This window comes from Chenopodium album, chromosome 15 (assembly GCF_948465745.1).
Source record: "Chenopodium album chromosome 15, dcCheAlbu1.1, whole genome shotgun sequence".
Taxonomy (NCBI): domain Eukaryota; kingdom Viridiplantae; phylum Streptophyta; class Magnoliopsida; order Caryophyllales; family Amaranthaceae; genus Chenopodium; species Chenopodium album.
The window spans coordinates 3,449,436-3,471,667 of record NC_137848.1 but is presented as its reverse complement, the minus strand read 5'-3'; the positions used below and the strand labels follow the sequence as shown (position 1 = coordinate 3,471,667).

The 22,232-nt window shown below is 35.4% G+C and overlaps 1 protein-coding gene across 1 annotated transcript; it reads right to left on the bottom strand.

The window, feature by feature from the left end:
• Nucleotides 1-235: 235 nt before the first annotated feature.
• On the bottom strand, nt 236-21,593 carry LOC145582699 (calmodulin-binding transcription activator 4-like). Its single transcript, XM_081639700.1, has 13 exons — nt 21,379-21,593; nt 19,304-19,429; nt 19,107-19,222; nt 18,370-18,458; nt 17,902-17,947; nt 14,749-15,181; nt 6,877-7,028; nt 6,048-6,132; nt 5,725-5,927; nt 4,735-5,408; nt 2,865-3,441; nt 1,963-2,259; nt 236-719 (listed from the first exon to the last, which is right to left on the bottom strand). Exons 1-13 carry the CDS (start codon nt 21,386-21,388, stop codon nt 615-617), a joined length of 2,913 nt encoding a protein of 970 aa, XP_081495826.1. The 5' UTR covers nt 21,389-21,593; the 3' UTR covers nt 236-614.
• Nucleotides 21,594-22,232: the final 639 nt, after the last annotated feature.

Below are 22,232 nucleotides of genomic sequence, written 5' to 3'. Positions count from 1 at the left end.
TTTCTGGAATGAGTTGCACTTTGACCCATTTTTGAGACGGAAGTGTACCTTTATTTTATCTATTCTAAACAAACAACTTTTTTTTTTTTTTTTTTTACAAGGAAAAGGCAAACAAATAATTTGAAGTGGCATTCGATTGTACAAGCCAGTAATGTCATAAAACAGAGTTCGTATTATGAAATGCAAGTGCTATGGTAAGATAATCAACATGATCAGATTCGACAAGGTATAGAGATGAACAGAAAGCTCTGGAGCACATGTTACAGCACTCTTTCAAACTGTCATGCAAACTCAGTTCACTAGCCAATGTCAGGTGAATGAGAATGCACTTGGTTAAATATTATTAGACCCACAATATCATATTATTTACAAACATTTACATCAACTTATGAATATCCCGACTTCCTGAGCAGTAATAACCCATATACTGAAAATTGGTAGCTGTAAAATTTAGTATATATAATTGATATCTAGATGACTAGAAACAGCGCACAACACAACACAACGGCTATCTATTCAATATATATACCTTGACGAGACCAAAGTAAAGTAATACTGAATCCAAACCAATCTAGTAGCTTGAGTTAGACCAATCTTGTACCTACAAATGTGAATCAACCAGAACTTTCAAGGAAGGTGAGGATATCATCATTGTCCATGCTGGAAACACCATCTTGGGAACCTGAAGCCCCTGAGCTTGTTAGGAGTTGGACCTCAGCCTGCAATAAAATGAATAGACATTCAGAGCCATATACAAGTTGGACCAGTGGACCTTTGGAAGCTCTTTTCAGATACAGAGTCCTCGTAAAATATAGAAAACTGCAATTACTGAATAATAGGAAAATAGTAGTAAGGTAAACTACATTAAATATTGCTCCATCCATAATTTTGAACAGTTTATGTGCAAGAAACCAAAAAGAATAAGTTTTAAGCTCACTTAACGCCTGCTTGAGCACCAAAAGTGTTTGCAGGACAGAAGCTTGGTGTGCAGACAAACAGCTAGTCAGACAGTGAGGTCACACCTTAGAACATAGTTGCTCAAAGAAGTCAGAGGAACATACATGTTAATTGGGGAATTTTAGAGTGAGGAAAATTGTGAACCGTGAATGGTTCTCCACTTCTCCAGTAATAGTTTTAGTGGAGGGGTAATATAAGCCATATATCAAGCTAAACGGTTGAGATGTGTTTTTAGTTTTCACGATAAGCCATAAGGCTTGTTTTCAGTACAACCTTCCCATATAAAGTATAGCATTTAAAGTAACAAAAAAGGCTTATATTGCATATAAGATAAAAATAAAATAAAATAAAAAAAACTCAAATTGAATAATTCAAAGTATAAATTAATGTAATCCAAATGAGCTCAAGCTCAAACTACACATCCACATCTAAACTGCTCAACCTCAACCTAATGGCTAGGCCCCGAGTACATGATCAATTTTGAAAAGCAAAATTCAGATCCAACTAACTGAGCTGAGACTCCCCCCCCCCCCCACCCTCTCCCCTCCTACCCTCTCCACGTTTCAAATTTCACCTCCTTTCTAATCTTTTTTTTTTTTTTTTTTTTTTTTTTTTTTTTTTTTTTTGACAAATGCTTTCTAATCTATGTTATGTCTCACTAAACTTCATCAGATGCTCATTCTCTAATTGGATATTTTACTAGTTTTTCCAAGCCTAGCATTGGTTCCCCCATAGGCCCATAGTACTTCAAAAAGGATCAATAGCTAATAATGAGATTTGGAATTTGGGAGTACAGGAGCAATCACATAAAATTAAATCATCCGCAAGAACCTAGGCAAAAGTATAAGAAATGCCTTCATTTTGATGGTAGGCTACTAGGCTAAGGAAGCAAGGGATAAAAAAACTATCTCGGAAAATGAGGCCATAATGACAGCAACTAATTTTCACAGATTATATATGTGAGAATACATTGGACATCAATATGATATTCAGCAGTATTATTACCATGGCTTCTTGAGATCTTCCAAGCATGCGAAGATACTGTTGGCGGGCTTCTGGAGATTCAACCATGGATAGCACTCTTGTGACAGCCTCATCAATAGCAACATTGACCTTTTCTTTCCGGAATACCTTAATAATGTCATCATCTTCTTCGTCTTCGTCAACACAATCCGACTCAGGTCTAAATCCTCGCAAACCAACTCCTTTGCGGCGCCAACGCAGTATAACCTTGTCTAGAATACCAACTGCCCAACATATAACCTTGTACTTCTTTCGAACCTGATAACCTCTCACATGTGCCTGCCAATAGCAGAAAATAACAGGATATAATAATTCTCAAGGCATAGACATTAGAATAAATTGTAAATGTAGTTCCAGCTCTAACCAAGTAAGATTGATGAAAATGGTGGAGAACTCATCTTGTGACTTTGAGGTCACAAGTTGAGCCTCAACATCTACTTGTATTTGGAACTGGGGTTTCCCTTACCTTCTCCCTACTTTCAAGTGTTGCCTATGAGAGGTATCAGTTCAGTCAGATCCTTCTTACCCAAAAAAAAGTTCTTCCCTTCCCTCTGACCCCAACCCAAATCAAAAGAAAAGTATAAACATATTGGACGTGACATGGTTATCACATACTGAAAAAACCATAAAAATATTGAATATATAGATTTCTCTCCCAAGAAGGCAAAAGATATTCTAGGATAGTATGAAAAGAAGGGTTGAGAAAGAATGAGAGCAAGAATAAAGATGTGGAGAAATGGTGAAGGGACTGTTCAGGAAAGACAGTATTAGCAGCATAACAAATCACTATTTCTACAGAATTATACAGTTGGTTTTCCATATAGATGACAGTGTAGAAAGGAAGTGCTGAAATCTCATGTCATGAAGTGAAAGCAGATGTGTACCTGTATCTTCACAACTTTTTGGCGCAAAGTCAGAAAGTCTTTCCGGCCTTTCCAACCCCGATAGTTCTTCTGAATAGATAATGCAGCTTTTTGATGGTCATGCAAATTGTGAAATGCCAATTTTGAAAGACCTTGAATGTCATTTATAGTGAAACCATACTCATCAACATCAGCAGCAACTTCCGAGCTAGGCCTATGTTGCCTTTTTTTGAAGGAATGGGCACGAAAAGCTGCTTGGATGCGTGCAGCAGCCTGAGCTGCATTCCTAACTGCTGCCAAGGTGTGTTTTAGTGAAAGTTGATCCTGATCAGTTGAGTTAATGTTGTCCTCTGAAAGGTTATTAATATTTAATTCAGCCTCAACATCAGCAGAGCCTTTGGAGAGTTCACTTTCTTCCAGGTTGAGGGACGAGAGATGGCTAGTTAGCGCCAATTCTGATAAATAACCAGCAAGTCCCTTGTGCCCACTTGCCGCAGCAATGTATGCAGCATTTCTACCAGTTGGATCATGTGTACTTGGATCAGTCAATGCCACAGCCGATGCTCCCAAAGCAACAAGAGCAGCAACCATTTTTTCTCTGTCATGGAAACAAATTGTCTAATGTCATTGCACAATATTCGAAAGTATCAATCCAACAGTTAGGGATTGTAAGCATAAAAAAATATAAAATAGAAGTGAAAGCTTCCAATCCTTAATTCTCATATAATGTTCCACAATAACATTACTCACAAGAGGCTCCTTTATGAGATTATTAGAGAAATAAATTCCAGATCGATGCATGGGCGCATGGCAACCTGGCCTTGAAAAATTAAAAGTGGCATACACATCTTGACCACCAGTGAGAATCTAACCTATTCTATAACCAAAAGGCAGAAAAAGATATGAAAGCTATCTGTAGATTTAAGGACTTTATCTCAGACCCTACTCAAGCATATGGTGACAACATTACTTCTCCTTAAACCTACAGCATCATAAGAAAGGTTAGGAGAGAAGATTTGACTATTTCTTTTCATAACTTGAAAAGCTTACCCTGGAGGGTTCACCAACTTGCGTCAGTCATCTCACAAAATTAGTAAAGATATTCATAGTGGTATGAAGTTTTCAACAAGCACTTTGAAAGTAGCTTGGTCAAAGAAGCTTCTGACCTCATAAGAGTTTAAGTAGTCAAGCCTTTCAGCTTAGGATTCTGTGTATTATTAAAGTACCAATTCCTAGTTCTCGTTAAAAAAAAATAAAAGATAAAAAATAAAAAAGATAACAATTCCTAGTGGAAGCACAAATATTAACACATAAACCTGCGGCTAGAATTCTAATTACCTGATCAAATTCTAAGGTACTGATACAGTCCACAACCAAAAAAAAAAAAAAAAAAAAGAAAAGAAAAAGAAAAAGAGGAAAGTAAGAAAGACTTCGCTAATATTATTTTGGATTGAGGCATAAGAAGTTTACTTTCCATAATAAATGCCACCAAAATTTAGTACGATTTATGCATAAGCGCATAACCTATAAACATTCCCCTTTCAACCCTCTTCCCCACCCCACACCCTTCCCCCACCCCCTGCCCCCACCAAAAAAAACAAAAAAAAAAAAAAAAAAAAAAAAAAAAAAAAAAAAAACTTGTACAGCCAATTGCTATTTCCGGAAGTTAGCCACAAAATAAAATATACACATTTTGTCAAATGTCACCCGTTAAAGAGAAAAACCTTAAATTATAACGGAAGTGTATGATAACATATAAATTGCAGTCAATCCTAAGTTCCATAGTCCAATCCAGATCTTTAGAATAAACCACTTTTGACATTTTGAAAAGGGAGCATTTAAGAACACTGTTTATGAAAGTGTTATAGTGGGCCAAGAAAGTGAGATTTACCTTCCAAATCTAGCAGCCCAGTGTAGGGCAGTCCAACCATTGATATCACGAAAATTTATGCCAACTCCACATCCCAAAACTGGGTTCAAAGCCCACTCATATCCCAACCCAGCAATCATATGAATTACTCCTTGTTCCTTTCTTGACAAGAAACAGTCACCGCGTTCCCTTCCTTCCATGGACCTGGAGGAAAGCCATTGCTGCAATTTGTCCTTCAGAAGTTGTTGCAACACCCAATCAAGGGTGTCACTTGAAGAAGCACCATCGACCAGGAGACCTTCGATGATTTGATTCCACATATCATCATCAATCTTTTGTTTATCAAATCCCAATTCATTGTTTTCTCCGTGTTGGGCAGGTGGATTTGAGAGAATCATCTGCACCAATCGGACGAGTAACAACATCTCATCTGTACTTCTAGTTATTTCTCCTTCATGTTTATTGCAATGTACACAAGTAGTAAGCTTATCGCGGTACTCAAATTCTCTAATCTCACTGCAGGACTCTCGATTCCCAGAAGTGATGCAGAGGGTCACCTTTCCTGATGAATGTGGAGGAGCCTGGCAACTAAGGACACCATTCTGGACAATTTGCAGTGGAACTTCAACATCACCAAACATGCAAAGCCATTCAGATTCTGACGGATCACAGAGAAAAGACCCAATAATAATGACCTGCATCAGAAAATAAAAACTGCATGATTGACAAATCAATCTGAGAATTTATGCAGCTATAATTAACAGAATCACTGCAAGCAAAGATATGAAATACTGTCATACACACACGACTCCCTCACCTACTGTAAAATAAAAGGAGGAAAAACAGAGAAAATAAGGGGAACAAGAAATTAGAATGAAACATTCCAGAAACCAATATATATCAGTTTTCCAGCTTCATGCAGCACTATGATTATAAAGCACAAATAAGTGATATCCCCAAGTCAAATTGTCATTAGCATTGAAGAAGATATCATGACAGCCTCAAAAGTACCTTAGTAGAATCATCAGTAAATCCCGATTCTGGAGATATCTCTCGAATGGTAAATCTCTGCTCCTTTGCAATTGTCAAGCCTACATCAGAGTCAAGTGATAATCCGAGATTTGGATCAAGCAACATGGTGGATAACTTTGGGGTGGAGGAATATATTGAAGAGGAATAAGCTAGGATATCCGTATCCTTGGCAGCTTCAGTCCCTATTTCATCAGTTGTAAATAAAAAGCGACTGTTAAACAGAAATACTTATTCACGCTCTATAATGAATTAAGATCCATGGGAGGGACCTATACAACTTCGAGGGTTAAAAGAAAATTTACATTTGTGAGCAATATATGCCTCATAATCTTGAGTTTGATGGCTTTCCTGCTCATTTGGCCTCGCAGAGGAAGATGGTTCATTTCCCTGGCATGTGATTATTCCAGATATGTGTAAATAAACAGACAATATAATCCATGTTTAAGCTGAAATCCTACAGCATATTAGTGGCTTAGAAAGAAAATTAAAATGAAAAAGACTGACTGCACATGATCACATACTGCAATAAAGTAACTTGTATTCTCTCCACTGCGCAGAGTATAAAGTAACAAATTTAAACACCACCCTCCCTCTAAAGAATAAAAACAAGGAATCGTTCTAGACCTTATGTTATCTGTCCTAAATCACTTTCAATAATAAATAAAATAAAATGTGATGAGTTATGACCAAGGAATTTTCTATCCACTTGCCATAACATAGTTAATCCAATAGTTAAATGAAAACAAATCATGGCCTATATGATAATAGTATTTTTATGAAAGATGGTCAAGTCAACTGTTTTATAGCAATTCAAATTAGTATAAGAACAGCAAAACTGATGAAAAACCATTTCAACATGCCTGGATTGAGTAGTAGTAAGTAACCAACATCATTGTACTTTCCTGCATAATTACTTCTAGTCATACTGTAATTACAACCTGATGCAGGTGTTACTAAGGTTGCATCATGTCTACAGCTTTGAACAACTCAGGCCATCGCTCAGAAACCATCAATCACACTTCTCAAATCTAACCTAAGAGTTTTTTTTTTGAAAAAAAAAAGGTACCCAAAATATAATTTAAAAAGACATGTAAATGAAAAGACAACCATCTTATATACCTATGAACTTACATTTGCAATAACAATGTATGATTTCTCCCCTTCTGCCTTCTGATTAAGGGAATTCTTGGACGCATTAAAGACATCATTCCAGTATAAAGAATCATTATTTTCAATACTTTGTGCCATGCCAGGAGTAACATGGTGATGCACTTCATTGCCACCTAAAAATCAAATAAATTTCAGTGACTAATTTCTCTTGATTACTGCATCTACCAATCTAGTGAATAGAAGCTTGGACACAGCAAATTAATAATACAAATGTTCACCAATATCTGCAAAATAATAAGATTTGCATCATAAGCTCTTAGAATTAAACTTTACACCTTAAAGATCGAAATTTGGCCGAATAATTTCTAACTATTTTGTTGCAAGACATGTTTTTTTACTAAACAACTCCCTCCATTATAATAGTTCCAAACTTTTCTCATATAACTGTCGCAGATAACTCTAGGATATTGACTTTTCTTACATACAATGTATTGAAGGAAAATGCGTGTTGGGATGCATAACCCCCCCACCCCCGCCCCTCCTCTTAATGTTGCAATATTCAGGGAGCGAAGGAATTATATAATTATAAACATGATCATGTAAGATCTTCTTAGATTATTTTCAAGATGTAGTTTCAAAATAGGAAATTTTCATAATTTTTTTTACACATAATTAAAGACAATGACAACCAAATCTGTAAAAAATTTTGATTTATTATTTTTCCCAAAATTGATCCAATTGTTCATTATAAAGCCTACAATTTTACATTATTTTCAAATTTGCCTACATAAGGAATGAGGACAAGGTGCTTCCCATGGACTCCATGGTATCCTATGAGGCCACTAGAGTGGTGGGCACTATCTACTCTACCTTAACTTCGCCTATTACGGATACATCTCTTGTCAATTTGTCATTAACACAACGCCATTAAGGGCCTTTAAAGATAGATCAATGCCATCTCAGATATTTTTGTAGCTCAGAGCAAAAACTAAAAAGGGTCCCTTAAACGACGGAGTTGTATTTCATAAATAATATTTCCTGAATTTTATATTAAAACTTTACCAAAATTACAAATACATGATAGTCATTTGAGATTGGGCTAACTCGCTCTTTTTGCTAACTTTTTTTTTTTTTTTTTAATGTTTTTCACAATGCAACTCATCTTTTCTCTTATGCTTCATAATTTTTTTAAAAAAAAATTATGAAGCATAAGAGCAGTGAAGGATTTTAAGGGATATAGTTATAAAAATTGGGAGGTGAGAAATGGAAAGTAAATAAGGTGAGAGACTAAGAAAAAAAACTTGAACTACACTTAATTAATTTTTATTTTCTTATGGGAGCTTGAATGACATCTAAAAAAAACAAAGTATGTCTTTTTTATTTTTGCTTTGCTTTTTTCAATAGTATGTAAATTAGACTTTTTTTAATTAAAAAAAAAAAAAAAAAAAAAAGGGATGTGGGGCCCCTCAAAGTAGGGGTCCTGAGTAAATGTGCTCACTATGAGCCGACACTGAGATAGATAGTGGCATAAAAGGTTCCAAATAACCTCCTATGATCCTGAGAGACACCTCCTGCATCGACTTAAGTTTTGGAAATTCACATAATAGATCCAAAATTGTGTTATGATAGTAAATGGCAAGGTGCTTCTCATTGACTCCATGTGACCACAAGATGCTAGTTGAGTGGTTGGAACCATCTACTCTCCTTCTTAACTACTTCCTCCGTTTTTTTTTTTTAGTTGACACGTTTCTTTAGTCACATTTTTCAATGCACAAATTCAACCATAATATCTTTAATTACCGATAAGCAAAAATTATGAAAAGTTGATATTTTGAAAATATATATGATGACGAATCTAACAAGATCCCACATGACTATATTTTTACTTACATATAACACCAAAAACGGTCAAAGGGAAGTGTGTGAATAGTGCTAAAGTCAAAACGTGTCAACTAAAAAAAACGGAGGTAGTATTAATTTAGTCTATTACGGAGACATCCCTTTCCAATAACCAAGGACATGACTTTTATGTATGTGACTGAATAGTAGGTATATATGTTTCCAAACAACCTTTTGTGAGCCCGAGAAACACCTTCTACATCCACTATTGTATGAATATAAATCATAAAATTAATCAGAATTTGTGTATAATATCCTTCAATTTAAGAGGATTGCAATTTCTCAAAAGTCAAAATGATAGAGGACGAGGTGCTTCCCATAGACCCACAAGAGACCAATTGAGTAGTTGGAACCATACATCTGTGTCTTAACTATCAACTTAGCATGTACCACATATGTCTCTCATCATTGAATTTATTATACACGGACTTTTATATGACATATTAGTGGACATGTATGGCTCCAAACAACCTCTTGACTCTTAAAGACCCAAAGACATACCTCCTACGCCCACTTTAGTTTTGAATAAATTTATGAAATTAATCCAAATTTGTGTACTATAGCCTACATTATTAAAAAGAGGAAAGGATAGAAGACGAGGTGTTTCTTATACCTCGGGAGGCCACAGGAGTGGTTGGAACCATCTACCTCTAAACTATGGACACCTCCTACACCTACTTCAGTGGTTATTACAACCTTTAATTTTAGAGAATTTATAGAATTTTCTTAGAAAGGAAAGGATGGAGTATTGCATCTTTCCTATGAACTCCATGAGAAACCAAGGAGGCTACTTGAGTGGCTAGTACCATCAACCGGCACTTAACTATTAATTTAGCTGGTTACAGACACGATTCCCTTTCTTGACTTATCCCGAGCTTTTATATGACTAGATAGTAGACACATATTGTTTCAAACAACCTCATATGACCCACATACACCTTTTACATCCACTTTAGTTTTGAAATCCTGATCCAAAATTGTGAATAGACTAGACTTTTACGTTTATTTTAGAACTTTTCAAAAAGGATAGAGGACGAGGTGCTATACATAGACTTTAAGATACTTCACAAGGCCCTTATGGTTAGAACCATCTACTCTTCCTCTAAACAATATGTTGAGCCAGTTTTTATAAGATTGAATAAAGGGCATATGGTTCCAAAGAACCTTTTATGACTCTGAGAGTCACCTCCTACGTCCACTATAAATCATTAAACAGTTCGCAGAATTGATCCAAACAATCTTTTATGTCATTGAGAGACACCTATGTCCCCTTTAGTTTGTATTATTTGTCCAAAATTGATTCGATGTTGTGTGTTATATAGTCTACAATTTTATACTTTTCTTGTTTTTTAATAAGAGGCATTTGGACTTTCATGCTTGCTAATGCAACATTTTAATATTTTTAATCATCATTTGGCAAAAATAATAATTTTTTTTTTTTGATATTTTAAAATTGTAGATCAAGCCAATTTTAACAAGACTTTACATGACTATACTCTTCCTTGTATAGAAATCACAATTGATGGCCAAAGGGTATTAGGTAAATAGTGTCAAACTCATAGTGTTGCACTTACAAATAAGCATAAGAATTATTATTTTAGAATTTTCTTAGAAAGAATAAAGGACGAGATGTTTTCCATGGCCTCTATGGGACCGGGAGGCCGCATGGGTGGTTTGAACGAGCTAATTTGCCTTTTAACTACTCCTTTTGATCCTTTTTGTTCTTCAACGTTTCTCGATTAGGAACATTCAAAAGTTCCACCCATTTAGAGCTTTTCCATAAATGATAAGTGCCATTCAAAAGTCAAATGGGAGCTTGTTAAAATAATCTAATTTTTATAATTTTCACAAATGCACAATTAGAGATATACACGGTTAAAGTTATGCATTGGAAAACGTAAAAAACAGAAATGTTGCAAGTAAAAAAAAAAGGAGGAATACTTCTATTTCAAAAAAGAAATGATAGAGGACTAAGTGCCACCCAATGAGGCCACTCCAGTAGTTGAAACTATCTAATTTGTCACTTAATTGTTAGCACAATGCTATCCCGGACTTTTATAAGAAAAGAATAGTGGACATATGGTACAAAAAACCTTCTGTGACCTTATAAATACCTCCCACATTTACTTTAGTTGTGAAAAAAATTCTGAAATTGATCTAAAACTGTGCATAATAACCTCAGGTTTACATTATTTTAAAACCTTTCGAAGATGGAAAGGATAGAGAAAAAGATGTTTCCCATGAACTCCATGATACCCTGGGAGGCTACTAGAGTGGTTGAAATATAGTTATGGACACATCTCTTGTCATTAGGCATATACGATTACAAACAAACTTTTATGATCCCGATATACACCTTCTACACCCACTTCAGTTTTGTAAAAATTTCCTGTACAGTGGGCATATATGATACCAAACATTTTTTGTGACCAAGAGAGACACCTACATCCACTATTGTTTCAGAAAAACTTCTGATTGATCCAAAACATGTGTACTATATTCTTCTATTTCCATATATATTAGTACTACAAAGGACAGTGTCTACCGATGACTCCATGAGACTTGGGAGGCTACTTAAGTAGTTTGAACTATATAACATGTCTCTAAATTGTCAACTTAGCCTGTTACGATCACATTTCCCGTCATTGACTAAGGCCTTCTCATGTTTATGTGACTAAACTGTGGGTAAACAAATGATTCTAAACAATATTCTGAAAGCAGAAAGTAGAAAGGACAGATTACGAAGATGCTACCCATGTAATTCATAAATCATGATATCCAAGAAGCCACTACAATAGTATAACCATCTACTCTTCCTCTAAACAATCAGTTTAGCCTCCTACAGACACGTCTCCTATCAATAACACAAGGCCATCTAGAGCATTTACAAGACAGATTAGTGGGCATATATGGTTCAAAACAACCTCTTATGACACCAAGAGACACCTACTACATCTACTATAGTTACGGAAAATTTCCACATAATTGATCCGAAATTGTATATAAACTTCAATTTTAGAGAATTTTAATTTTTTTAGAATCGGAAATAATAGTTGCCGAGGTGCTTCCTATAGGCTATGTGACCCCAAGAGGCTATTTGAGTGGTTGGAACCATCAATTCTTCCTCTTAACTATCAATTTATCCTAATATGGATATGTCTCCTTCCATTGACTTGACATTCCGAGCAGGGTATAATTCCAGACAACCTTTTATGACTCAAGAGACATCTATTACATCCACTATATTTTTTAAAAGAAATTTCTCGAAATGATCTGAAATTTCGTATAATTCTTCAATTTCAGAAAAAATTTGAATATGTCAAGTGTCGAAATGATAGAGGCCAAGGTAATTTGCCAGGATTCCAAACGGCCTAAGGAGGCCATTTGAGCGGTTGTAACCGCTTAATCTATCCCTTAATTATTAGCTTAGCATAATATGGACACATCTCCCACTATTGACTTCTCAAGCTTTTGTGTAATGGCATAGTGGGCACATATAGTCCCAAAAAAACTTTTATGACACTGAGAGACTCAGAGTCACCTCCTACGTCCACTTCAGTTTCAAAAAAATTTGGCGAAATTGATTTGGAGTTGTGTAATTTCTCACACGTGAAAAATAGTAGAGGACTAGGTGAATCCCAAGGACTTCATATGACCTTGGGAGCAACTAATTTGACATGTATCTATTAACTTAACCTATTACTGAGACATTTCCCGTCATTGACTAAGGCATTCTCGAGTCTCGACTTTATGTGACTAAATAGTGGCCACATATGGTTAATGTGCTTTTCTAACTTACCAATGGACAAAGTTTAGTCATCAATGTGTATTTTTAACTTCCCAAGGGACTCAAAGGACCTGTTTTGAGGCCAAATCAATTTAAGTCATGCCTTGGCCCATGAGTTTGCCTCATATTGTCTTATTTAGTTCATTAACAGAGCTATATATGCATGCGTGAATTTTAGAATGTATGTAAGCCAATTAACAATAAGAAAACCAACATTTAATATATATTGTAGAATGATTTATGATTATCCAACCATTATTTTTCCTTTAGAAGTACCTAAACCAATATATAAAAACCCTTATAGGTTTCTTTAACAAATGATTAATTAAAAATTAAGAAAATTGACGTTAAAGGATCTATAGCAATGCAATGGTGTGATTTTTGGTGTCAAACAAAAATTTATAGGTTTGGAAATTGTTCATCATTATGACATTTGAAAAGGATAAAATCCAAACATCTTCCCAAAAACAAATGCGACCCATTCCCTATCTTTCTTTATCTTGAACCTCTCTAAAGGTGAGAAGAAAGTGAAAATATATTACACAGATTTCTAAGGCATAGCAATTACCTAAGCAAGCCACCCAATTTGATGCAACCCATATTTGCTCTTGAAAACTTTTAGCCAAAGCGACTAAGATTTAGAAGGAAAATGTCATAACCATTTTACCACAGGTCCAATAATATTTTACACCATTTTCCCCAATCCTAAATCTCACTCGCTTTCAAACAACACACCAAACTTCAAATCACTAAATGAGCTTTCCTCATATCATTAGGGTAGACCACAACCTTACTTGCAACTACCACCAGAGTTTGAATAGAGAATATCCAAAAAAAGTATTCGAGGGAAGCTAGACAAGCATGGTTGAATTAGCGTTATCCTCGCAACCACAAAAAAAGTATAACCTCTTTCCTAAATTTCTTTGAAATCCTCATTAAAACCGGTTCCTAGAATGATTCCAAATGTGGATTGCCTCTTAACGCAAATAACTATGACTAAACAGAGAACAGACTTCGTTGGTTTGAGCCTGAGAGACAATGACCGGTGGATGTGAGGAAAGTGGAGAGTTGGGACCATGTGGGTTTTAGAAGAGCCCTAAGGAGGCAAAGATGGCTTAGATGGAGGGAAAAAAAACGATAACAATGAAACTAGGTTGGCATGAATATATAACACTAGGCATAAGTGGATGGAGGAAAAGGATTTTTTCTGGATAAGGTCATAAGGAATAATCAAATAAAGACTAGCGTCATCCAGCGATATCACGCCTTCAAGGTTTTAGTTTTATTATCGTGCACCACCAAGCCCACCTCCTCATTTGGCACTGAGACAAGTTCTGAGATCGCAAACTGATCTATATTCCTCCACCCCTAAACCAAAGAAGATCGATCATACACTTCTCAAAAGTTATGTATCATATCTACTGTGAATGATAAAGCAAAGGGCATAACAATGGATGAAAAGAATATTAGAAAAAGGTAAAAGAGCTTTTTTACATGGAAAATAAGTTGAATCCTGTTACCTTTTTTTGGGATAAGTAATAATCAAGGCTTCTTTGCTTAAAGCCCCTAAGACAATTTTTTAGTTGTAATCCTGTCAAGTCCCAAAGTCTCAAAAGAAAAGTCTGGATTTCTATTTTGTCAATGAAAGATAGCAGAGAACAACAGTGAGAACAATAAAAGTTGAGCATAGTATGCTCGTAAAGAGCCCTTTCTACCTCTCCCCCCCCCCCCCCCTACATATTACCTATTACAATGATTATGTTGTAGCCTTAGCATGGTAGATCAAATAATAATTTAAATTCTAGTAGAATACTTTAAAAGTGCCATAAATAGCTTCACAACTACACCAGGATCCTCAATCCTCGTAAAAAGTGTATTACTTTAAAAGAAGATAACATCAGTAGTTCTTCATTTAACAACCTTGGAGTTGGTAGATTAAAAGGGTCATGGAACTCCAAAATTAAAAATTTATAGAAAGGAACTCAATCCTAAGGGAGGGCCAAAATAGCCCAACCAAAGCTCTTGTCATTTGATTTTTGGTGCAAAAGCCGTTTATATTATGACTCACTCTCACTCTCATGTAGTAGGATCGTCCATAATCAAAGAGAAGGCCTGAAAAGCCTTGCTGCAGTAGTCTAAACATATTAAATGACACAAAACAGCCTGAAAGGAAATCAAATATTAATTTACATTAGAGAAGTTTGTACCTGAGTCGTATTGTGATAAACCATTTGAATTAGACGACACTCCAGCATACTCACTGTCATATTGATCATCCAGCGTTTTATATATGTCTGCATCCCCACCTTGATCATCAACTGGAGTATAATCTTTGAGGATGTCATCATCCAAGCTCAGTTGCACCTCTAGTCTTCGTAGAGCCTGGCTAACCTCATTTTCAGGCAACATACTCATATCTTCAGTTATGTTTGACCCATTTAAGTAGTCGAGTCCTTTCCTCGCAGCTGCATCTGAACTGACTTCAATGGATCCAGGGCTCGCGTGACTCTGGTATGATCCATGAAAGTCACTCAAACAAGACGATCCTGGGTTTTGCATAGTGTATGCGCTGGGGCTCTGACTGTATGTCGAAGATGTTCCCGGTGACAAGTCTGCGACAGATCCAGAACTAAGCTTCCCCTGCAGCATATAAATGAAAGGACTTGTATAAAGTAGCTTTAACTTTTTTTCACAAAAAAAAAAAAGGTCTTAAGTTAGAGCGTGTATCCATGCCCAAGCCGTGGCCTAAAGGCTACAGCTATTGTTTGATATTTCAGCCTGCAGACAATTAGAGGGGTCCGGATTTATCAATAATGGGAGTTGGGGGCATCAGCTCCTTAAGAAGAAAAAAGAAATCTGAATCCTCCCTTTAATCCAAAGTGTACATACACCTAATTTCTTATTATCCAATAAAATGTCATTGTTAAATGTTAGTATGTTACAAGTAAACTATAATATCTACATAGAATTATAGGCCACTTTTCAACCATCAATGCAACATCAAACGTCTTCATACAATACCTATGCAAATTTATTGAATTAAACCAAGTTCTTAAATAAGTTTTCCTCCGTTACATATTGATGATAAATTTATATTCTCAAACTCTTCTTCATAGATTTATTTTATTCCACAATGTATCCCAATATGTTCCACTCATGAAGCCACTACATCCTTTTCTAGAAAAGAAAGTAGCACATGAGGTTACTTAAATTACTTCTTATAAGATTCTAACAAAGAGAATACTTGTAAGATTCTAAGAAATGGAGTAGCACATGGGGGTTGCATTCGTTTCTACCCTGATTCCAGCTAGGAATATCAAAATTGAAACAGAGGGAATATTGAAGCACCAAAAGAAAGAAAGAAAGAAAAAGAGCCTCCGTTTACTGTGTCTTACCTCACGTACAGTTATTTGTTCAGGCATCCCTCAGCTGTTATTGGGTGATAAGCCCCTTTTTGTATTTGGTTTCAATAATATTTTCTATATTTAGGTTTAGTTCATATAAATAATATAGATGGTCTCCCAATTTGTGAGAGGTATCTCTTCTCTTGAGTGTTGTTAGGTCTCACTAGTGATTAGAGTTTTCTTTGCTCCTCTTATTGTTTCGAAATGAAAATTTTCCAGAAACTTGGTTTGTAAAGGGTATGATATACGATTAGTTTATGACATAAATATCTCATTTTAAACAACCATTGCATGTATTGTGAGGTCTTTAACTTATAAAGGATGTATCCATGCAAAGTGTTTTATGGGAAGACAGAACCCATGGGCATGTAGCTGTGCTAGAGTATGAACATTTTTTAGCATGTTATAGATGTAATGCTTATGTTAGTAGTTTAAATTTACTTTCTTTTATGAATTATGTTCATTGTATATGTCAAATGGCGATGATAACTTTGAAAAAAATAATAATAAATAAATAGTAATAGTAATAGTAATAGTAAAACCAATAACAATAACAATAACAATGACAATAACAGTAATAATAATAATAATAATAATAATAATAATAAAAAAAAAGCATTAAAGTAGAATGCTGGGAATCTAAGGAGCACATTAAAACGATGGAGGTTACGGAAATGCGCATGTTAAGGTGAATGTGCGGGAACACTCTAAGAGATAGAATCAGATTTGAGATTATTCGCAAGAAAGTAGGCATTGTAGGTAAACTAAGGGAAAATCGTCTGACTGGGTTTGGGCATGTAAAACGGAGACTCGAGGGTTCACCGGTACGAAGAGTGGAAGAGTGGGACCATGGAGGGGTTAAACGAAGGAGAGGGAGACCGAAATGACTTGGTTGGAAAGAGTTAGAAAGGATATGAAGTATATGGATTTGCATGAGGATGAAGCATTGGGTCGTAAGGGATGGAGGAGGAAGATTTTTGTCGATGACTACACGGAATAAACAAATTTGGTTCATGTAGCTGACCCCAATTATGGGATTAAGGCTTTGATTGATTGATTGATTAAAGTAGATTTAATGATATATATTATTTATCCACCAAAGCCATGAAAAAACTCAATGCAAGAAAGTTCCACCTTGATTCTGGACACAACTGTCAAACCCAGAGCATAGTATAAATTTGGAAAAGCCATTAGCACCAGAAGCAAATAAGGAAAAGCCATTTAGCATATGAGGCCTTGGAAGTTTTCAAAATCCCACTGGCCAAGATGTCAGAGTCATCAAAGATCTAATAAAACTTCTCAAGTTCAAAAAACAAAATATAAACAGTGAGGAAAATGGGCTATGATTGATTAAAAACATTCAAATGTTAAATTATGGAGAATCTAAACCAGGGGCGAAGCCAGGATTTGAAAACCGGGGAGGCCGGGACATGACCTATATATATATTAAGAAAAAAAACTAATTCTAGTTGACTTATATATAAGCTTAAAATAAATATCTCTATAGAAACTTCAACAATAAATTCTTTTCTGTAAGTTGAATTATAAAAAATAAAATAAAAGGTGTTAAATTAGTGATACAAGGTAAGAGAGCAAAAATAAAATAAGGCCATGTGCAAGGGATTAGCATCGAACCCATGACTTGGGCAATCAAGAGGTACTAAAATAATCATTGCAACCAACTGAGCTATTAATTCTAGCTGACAAATGCTTGCAAACATTCATGTTAATATATAATCCAGGGGGGGCCTAATACAAAAATGTAAAGAATAGGGAGTTGGGCCGCGGGGGGCCGGGCCTCCACCACCACCCCCCCCCCCCCCCCCATGTGGCTCCGCCCCTGATCTAAACACATCATGAGCAAGTCGTTGGACTGGTGCCTAGAAAGAATCAAGAACTGACATTGGCAATAGTAAAGAAAATATTGAATTGAGTACATCATGCTTCTTGACTTACCTCTGTGATCTCTCTGTAATGAACAAGAACAATGTGCTCATACTCCCTACAAAAAAGAGCATATACTATTTAGACTATGCGAGTACTTAAGCATGTACATCCTATCCTTAATTAGCAGTATCACTGGCACCAGTGGATAACTCTTTTACAAGGGGAAAAAAAAAAAGAAAAAAAAAAAAAAAACATTTGTTAATATATGTCACACTTATTTGATACAGCAAATTATCAGAGCTTATCTGCCCAATTAATTGGTCCACTTAGGTGATTCAACCTAATGTGCCCATTATACAAGGAATGGCCGAATTGGACATAATTCCTTGAGGGGCTTCCCCGGAAAAATTGGTAAATTTAATTCTAGGTGAACCAAACAGATGCCTAAGAGAGATGGTTGGCTCTATTTTTGAAATGAAAACTGCAGTGCATGCATGGAAAAGAGATCAGAACAGCAGAGGAATCAAGTGAACTCACCGGTCCAACATCCAATAACTTCGCCGTTGAAATTTCGGATTATCCTCTCCATGGGCATAGTAGCAATTTAAAGCTTCAGAATTTCCAACCTAGCCAAATAAATGACATTTAAGCCTCTAATATCCAGAACACAGACAGGATGCATCTTGAAACTAAGCACATGCTCAAAAATATATACTACAGTCTACAGTAATAGTGGATGATAACCAGCTTAATCAAAGTCTAGGGGGGTGGTAACCCAAGGCTCAGCATCATTAGCCTTGTTTTGTTTACTCTCCTTTTAATCAACCAAACCCCACTATCATATTTTATACGCTCTATGTAATCAATCAAATCCCATAATCTTGTTAATTTTATTCACCTTTATTCAACCAAAGCCCACTATCTTATTATTCTATTCACCTTCTTATAAATCTGTAAAAAAGGCAAAAGGGACTTTAATTTGGGGACAGAGAGAGTATAAGGATTTTTATTGAAGCAACTTTTTTTTTTATTCGCTCGATAAAAAAGCCATCGGGTGAAAAACATAGCCTCTGATGACCTCTCAAAGACTCAAACCCAGCATATGATCTCTGCATGTAGCAGCTGATTCTTGCTTAACCTACATGAGGAGGTTGCTCATTCTCCATATAATTCAGTGATTCAACAAAAATCTTTGAGCATAATTTCCAGGTGAAGAAAAGGTACACAGCCACTAGTTTCATCAACAAAAAAAATCACAACCAACCAAAGCAAACCTTGAGACGCTCATGTGCTTCCCCAACAGTTCTGCCATCCTTCTTCTTTCGCCAATTATGGCCATCTTTCCGAAAAAACCTAAGAACCCTCTTGTTGAAAAGAAATAAAGAGCCACCTGTCCAAATTAACATCAGTACAGTCAGGTCAAACAATTAAAAAAAAAAAAATGCACTGATACAGTTACAGTAGAGCTTACTAGATGGCTTTTGAGGAGCTTCCTCAGTTATCTTGTAGTTTTCATGATTCTGTAAAATGAACAGCACTTCTGCAGGTTTTAGCCAACGTGTCTGAGCTGCTTGTAGTAGTTCTTTTATATCAAATCCTGAAAGTACAAACAAGACATATTAGTGTCCACCAGTAGCTCATTCAACATCCAATCAGAACAGCTGCAGTTACGTTGATTGCTTGATATCTAAATGACCAACAAAATTCCATACTCCAAACGATAATAATTAATGCCAAATGTTTCAGGAGATTCATCCGAAAGTCGTTAGCCTAATTAGGCAAAGGGAGGAAAATCACTAATCTCTTATTTTTGAACAAATAAACAGCTGGTACGGTTGCCTCTCGTATTTTCTCTATGCCAAAGCTTTTAAAGATGTACTCCGGACCATTAGACACGGGTAAAGTACAGCTAATTGTTAGTCTAGGTCTCCTTCAAATTACTTATTTTCAAACAAACTTGAAAAATCCTTACTAAGCATCCCAAATTTTAAAAGATACTTGCCTTTGAGAAGCGCTGCTCAAAAATCCACTTCTTTCCCACTGGCACTAAGTGAATGCTGTCTAGGATGAAAAAGATGGGCAAATACATTGACAAATTCGACATGGGTTTGCTGTTATGCTGAAACTATGGCAAATGCCCCAAAAATATAAGAATCTTTGTTTAAATTAAACTTTGCACCTATATGTCCCATGTAAAGTGGAAACATACAGGTCACTTCCAAAAAATACTAGACATTGTAAGCCCCACAAAGTAGTAGCCGAAATTCTCATAGCCTTCTAGAGTGCCTAAATCTGGTAAGTTAACTAGCATGAAGCTCCACTTACTCGAAGGGGCTAGGTAAACAGCTAACCCTTGTAGAAAATAGAACTCCCAACAAGTTATACTCGTGTTCCTGTCAACTAAACAGTTTCAAGTTTCTACTTTTAAAGATGTATAAGTTTATATGTCACAGTATGTCAACTAAATGACTCCCAATTGACACATGTAAGCCTTTGAGACACATCTTTGACCTACATTATCTTTTCACATTATTTGGAAAAATAAGTACCCATAAGACCCATATTGACAATTACAGGACTCTTTGAACAACGGACATAAGGTTATGAATATGGAAGAAAAGGATACACTATTCAATTTTAAATAAGAAGGCAAAGATGTGCTTTACTGCTTTGAACATCTCAACAAGTTATGACCAAATTGTTTTCAATTTGACTTAGACTGTCAATAATTGTTGGGTCGACATCCAAATACATGGGAAGTAGAAATAATACTTCAAGATTTGTTTAGTAGACATAAGCGTAAAAAGTCCAGTAGAAAGTTTTACTTGCCAAAAAACGGAGAAAGTTGCTTACCCTCTCCCCATCAAACCCCCCCTCCCCCGAGCAGTAACTAGAAATCCCCATGGGAATTTCAGATTCCTGCAGTCAACCAAGCAATTTTACTCATTTCTCAGGAAGTGACGCTCTCTCTAGGAATTGCAAACTAACAGCCAGTTTGACCTTCGGAAATCAAAACACTATTACAATCATCGTGCACAATCAATCTACCCACATCAAATATTTCTTTAATTCCAAAATGTCAACATTAACTATTTACATTAATATATCTCCTTTGCTTCAAAAGAGTTACTACACTTTACTTTTAAAGATCAAACTTCACAAAATTGAAGTACGGCTTCCAATAGGAATAATGAATAATGAATAATTCAAAACCCCAATCCTCTTTTGAGCATGTTTTTCTGTATTCCTAAAATATACGAAGTACAAGTGTATTTTTGGGTAAAAACACTATATTTGGGGGAATTTTTAAGTTTTCACCCATAAATATCAAAATTATACCTAGAGAATGTAACTTTACACGAAAAATTCAATTTTTAAATCTTTAATTTCATAATATTCCCACAAATTCACAATTACAATCAATAACAACATATAAAAAAAATAAAATAAAAAATAAAATAATAATAAAAAAAATACATGCAATTCGCAAAAATTACATAATTATTATGAGAAATGTGAATAAATTGAAGACAGCAGAAAGCATACCAGACTGCATGATTATGAATTAACCCCGAACGATCAAATTCAATACAGAAGCTGAGTATAAATTTATGTTTTCATTCGGAAAAAAATCGAAGTAAAATTGAAAACCCGTTGACTAAAATTGCAGATCTTTTGTGAATTGAAGAGAAATCAATGAAATGGAAACTGGGTAGGAATGAGATTGACTGGAGGAAGAAAGTTGTTGGGTGAGCACTTGAGTAGACTTCGTGAGAAATTTCGTCGAGTGATTAAAGAGAAAGAGAGTGATCATGTAATTAAAAAAAAAAAAAAAAGACATGACTACAACATGAGGATTTTTTTTTGTTTTTTTTTTTTTTTGGATTGGATGCACGAAGCATCGTGCTTCGTGCATCCAGTTTTGTTTTAAAAAAAGGCGGAATGAACATATAGTTGTTCAATAAAGAATATTTAGTTGTTTTGTAAACTATGTCTGTCAAAATTGTACACCTTTTGTTTTCGTCAGCCATCTTGAACAATTTTGCACCAAGAAGTTCGAAATTCACGATTTTTTTTATTAAGGTTTGATGAACTTGAAATGGTTATCAGTTTTTTCTTTTTTGGGAGAGAAAACTTCTAGAGAGAGTGTGTAGTTTGAAATGATTTGAAATTACTGTATGGTAAAAAAAATAATTACTATTTATCTTTTTGTTTTTTTACAAAAAAGAAGCTCAATATAACTCGTGTACATTAGAATTGAAGATTATGTTGTTTTCTACAACCATGTACATTATGATACAACATAATGTACATTCCGCAGCGAATGCACCATGCAGATCCTGCATCCGCCTGTAGGAACTACAAATTGGTAATTTGTGTTGTCATAATCGAGAACATAG

Coding starts and splice junctions, on each gene's coding strand:
- LOC145582699 (XM_081639700.1), bottom strand. Junction 7,029..14,748: donor TTTATCACAATACGACTCAG/GTACAAACTTCT, acceptor TTTGATTTTTAG/GTGGCAATGAAGTGCATCAC. Junction 2,260..2,864: donor AAAAAGTTGTGAAGATACAG/GTACACATCTGC, acceptor TGCTATTGGCAG/GCACATGTGAGAGGTTATCA.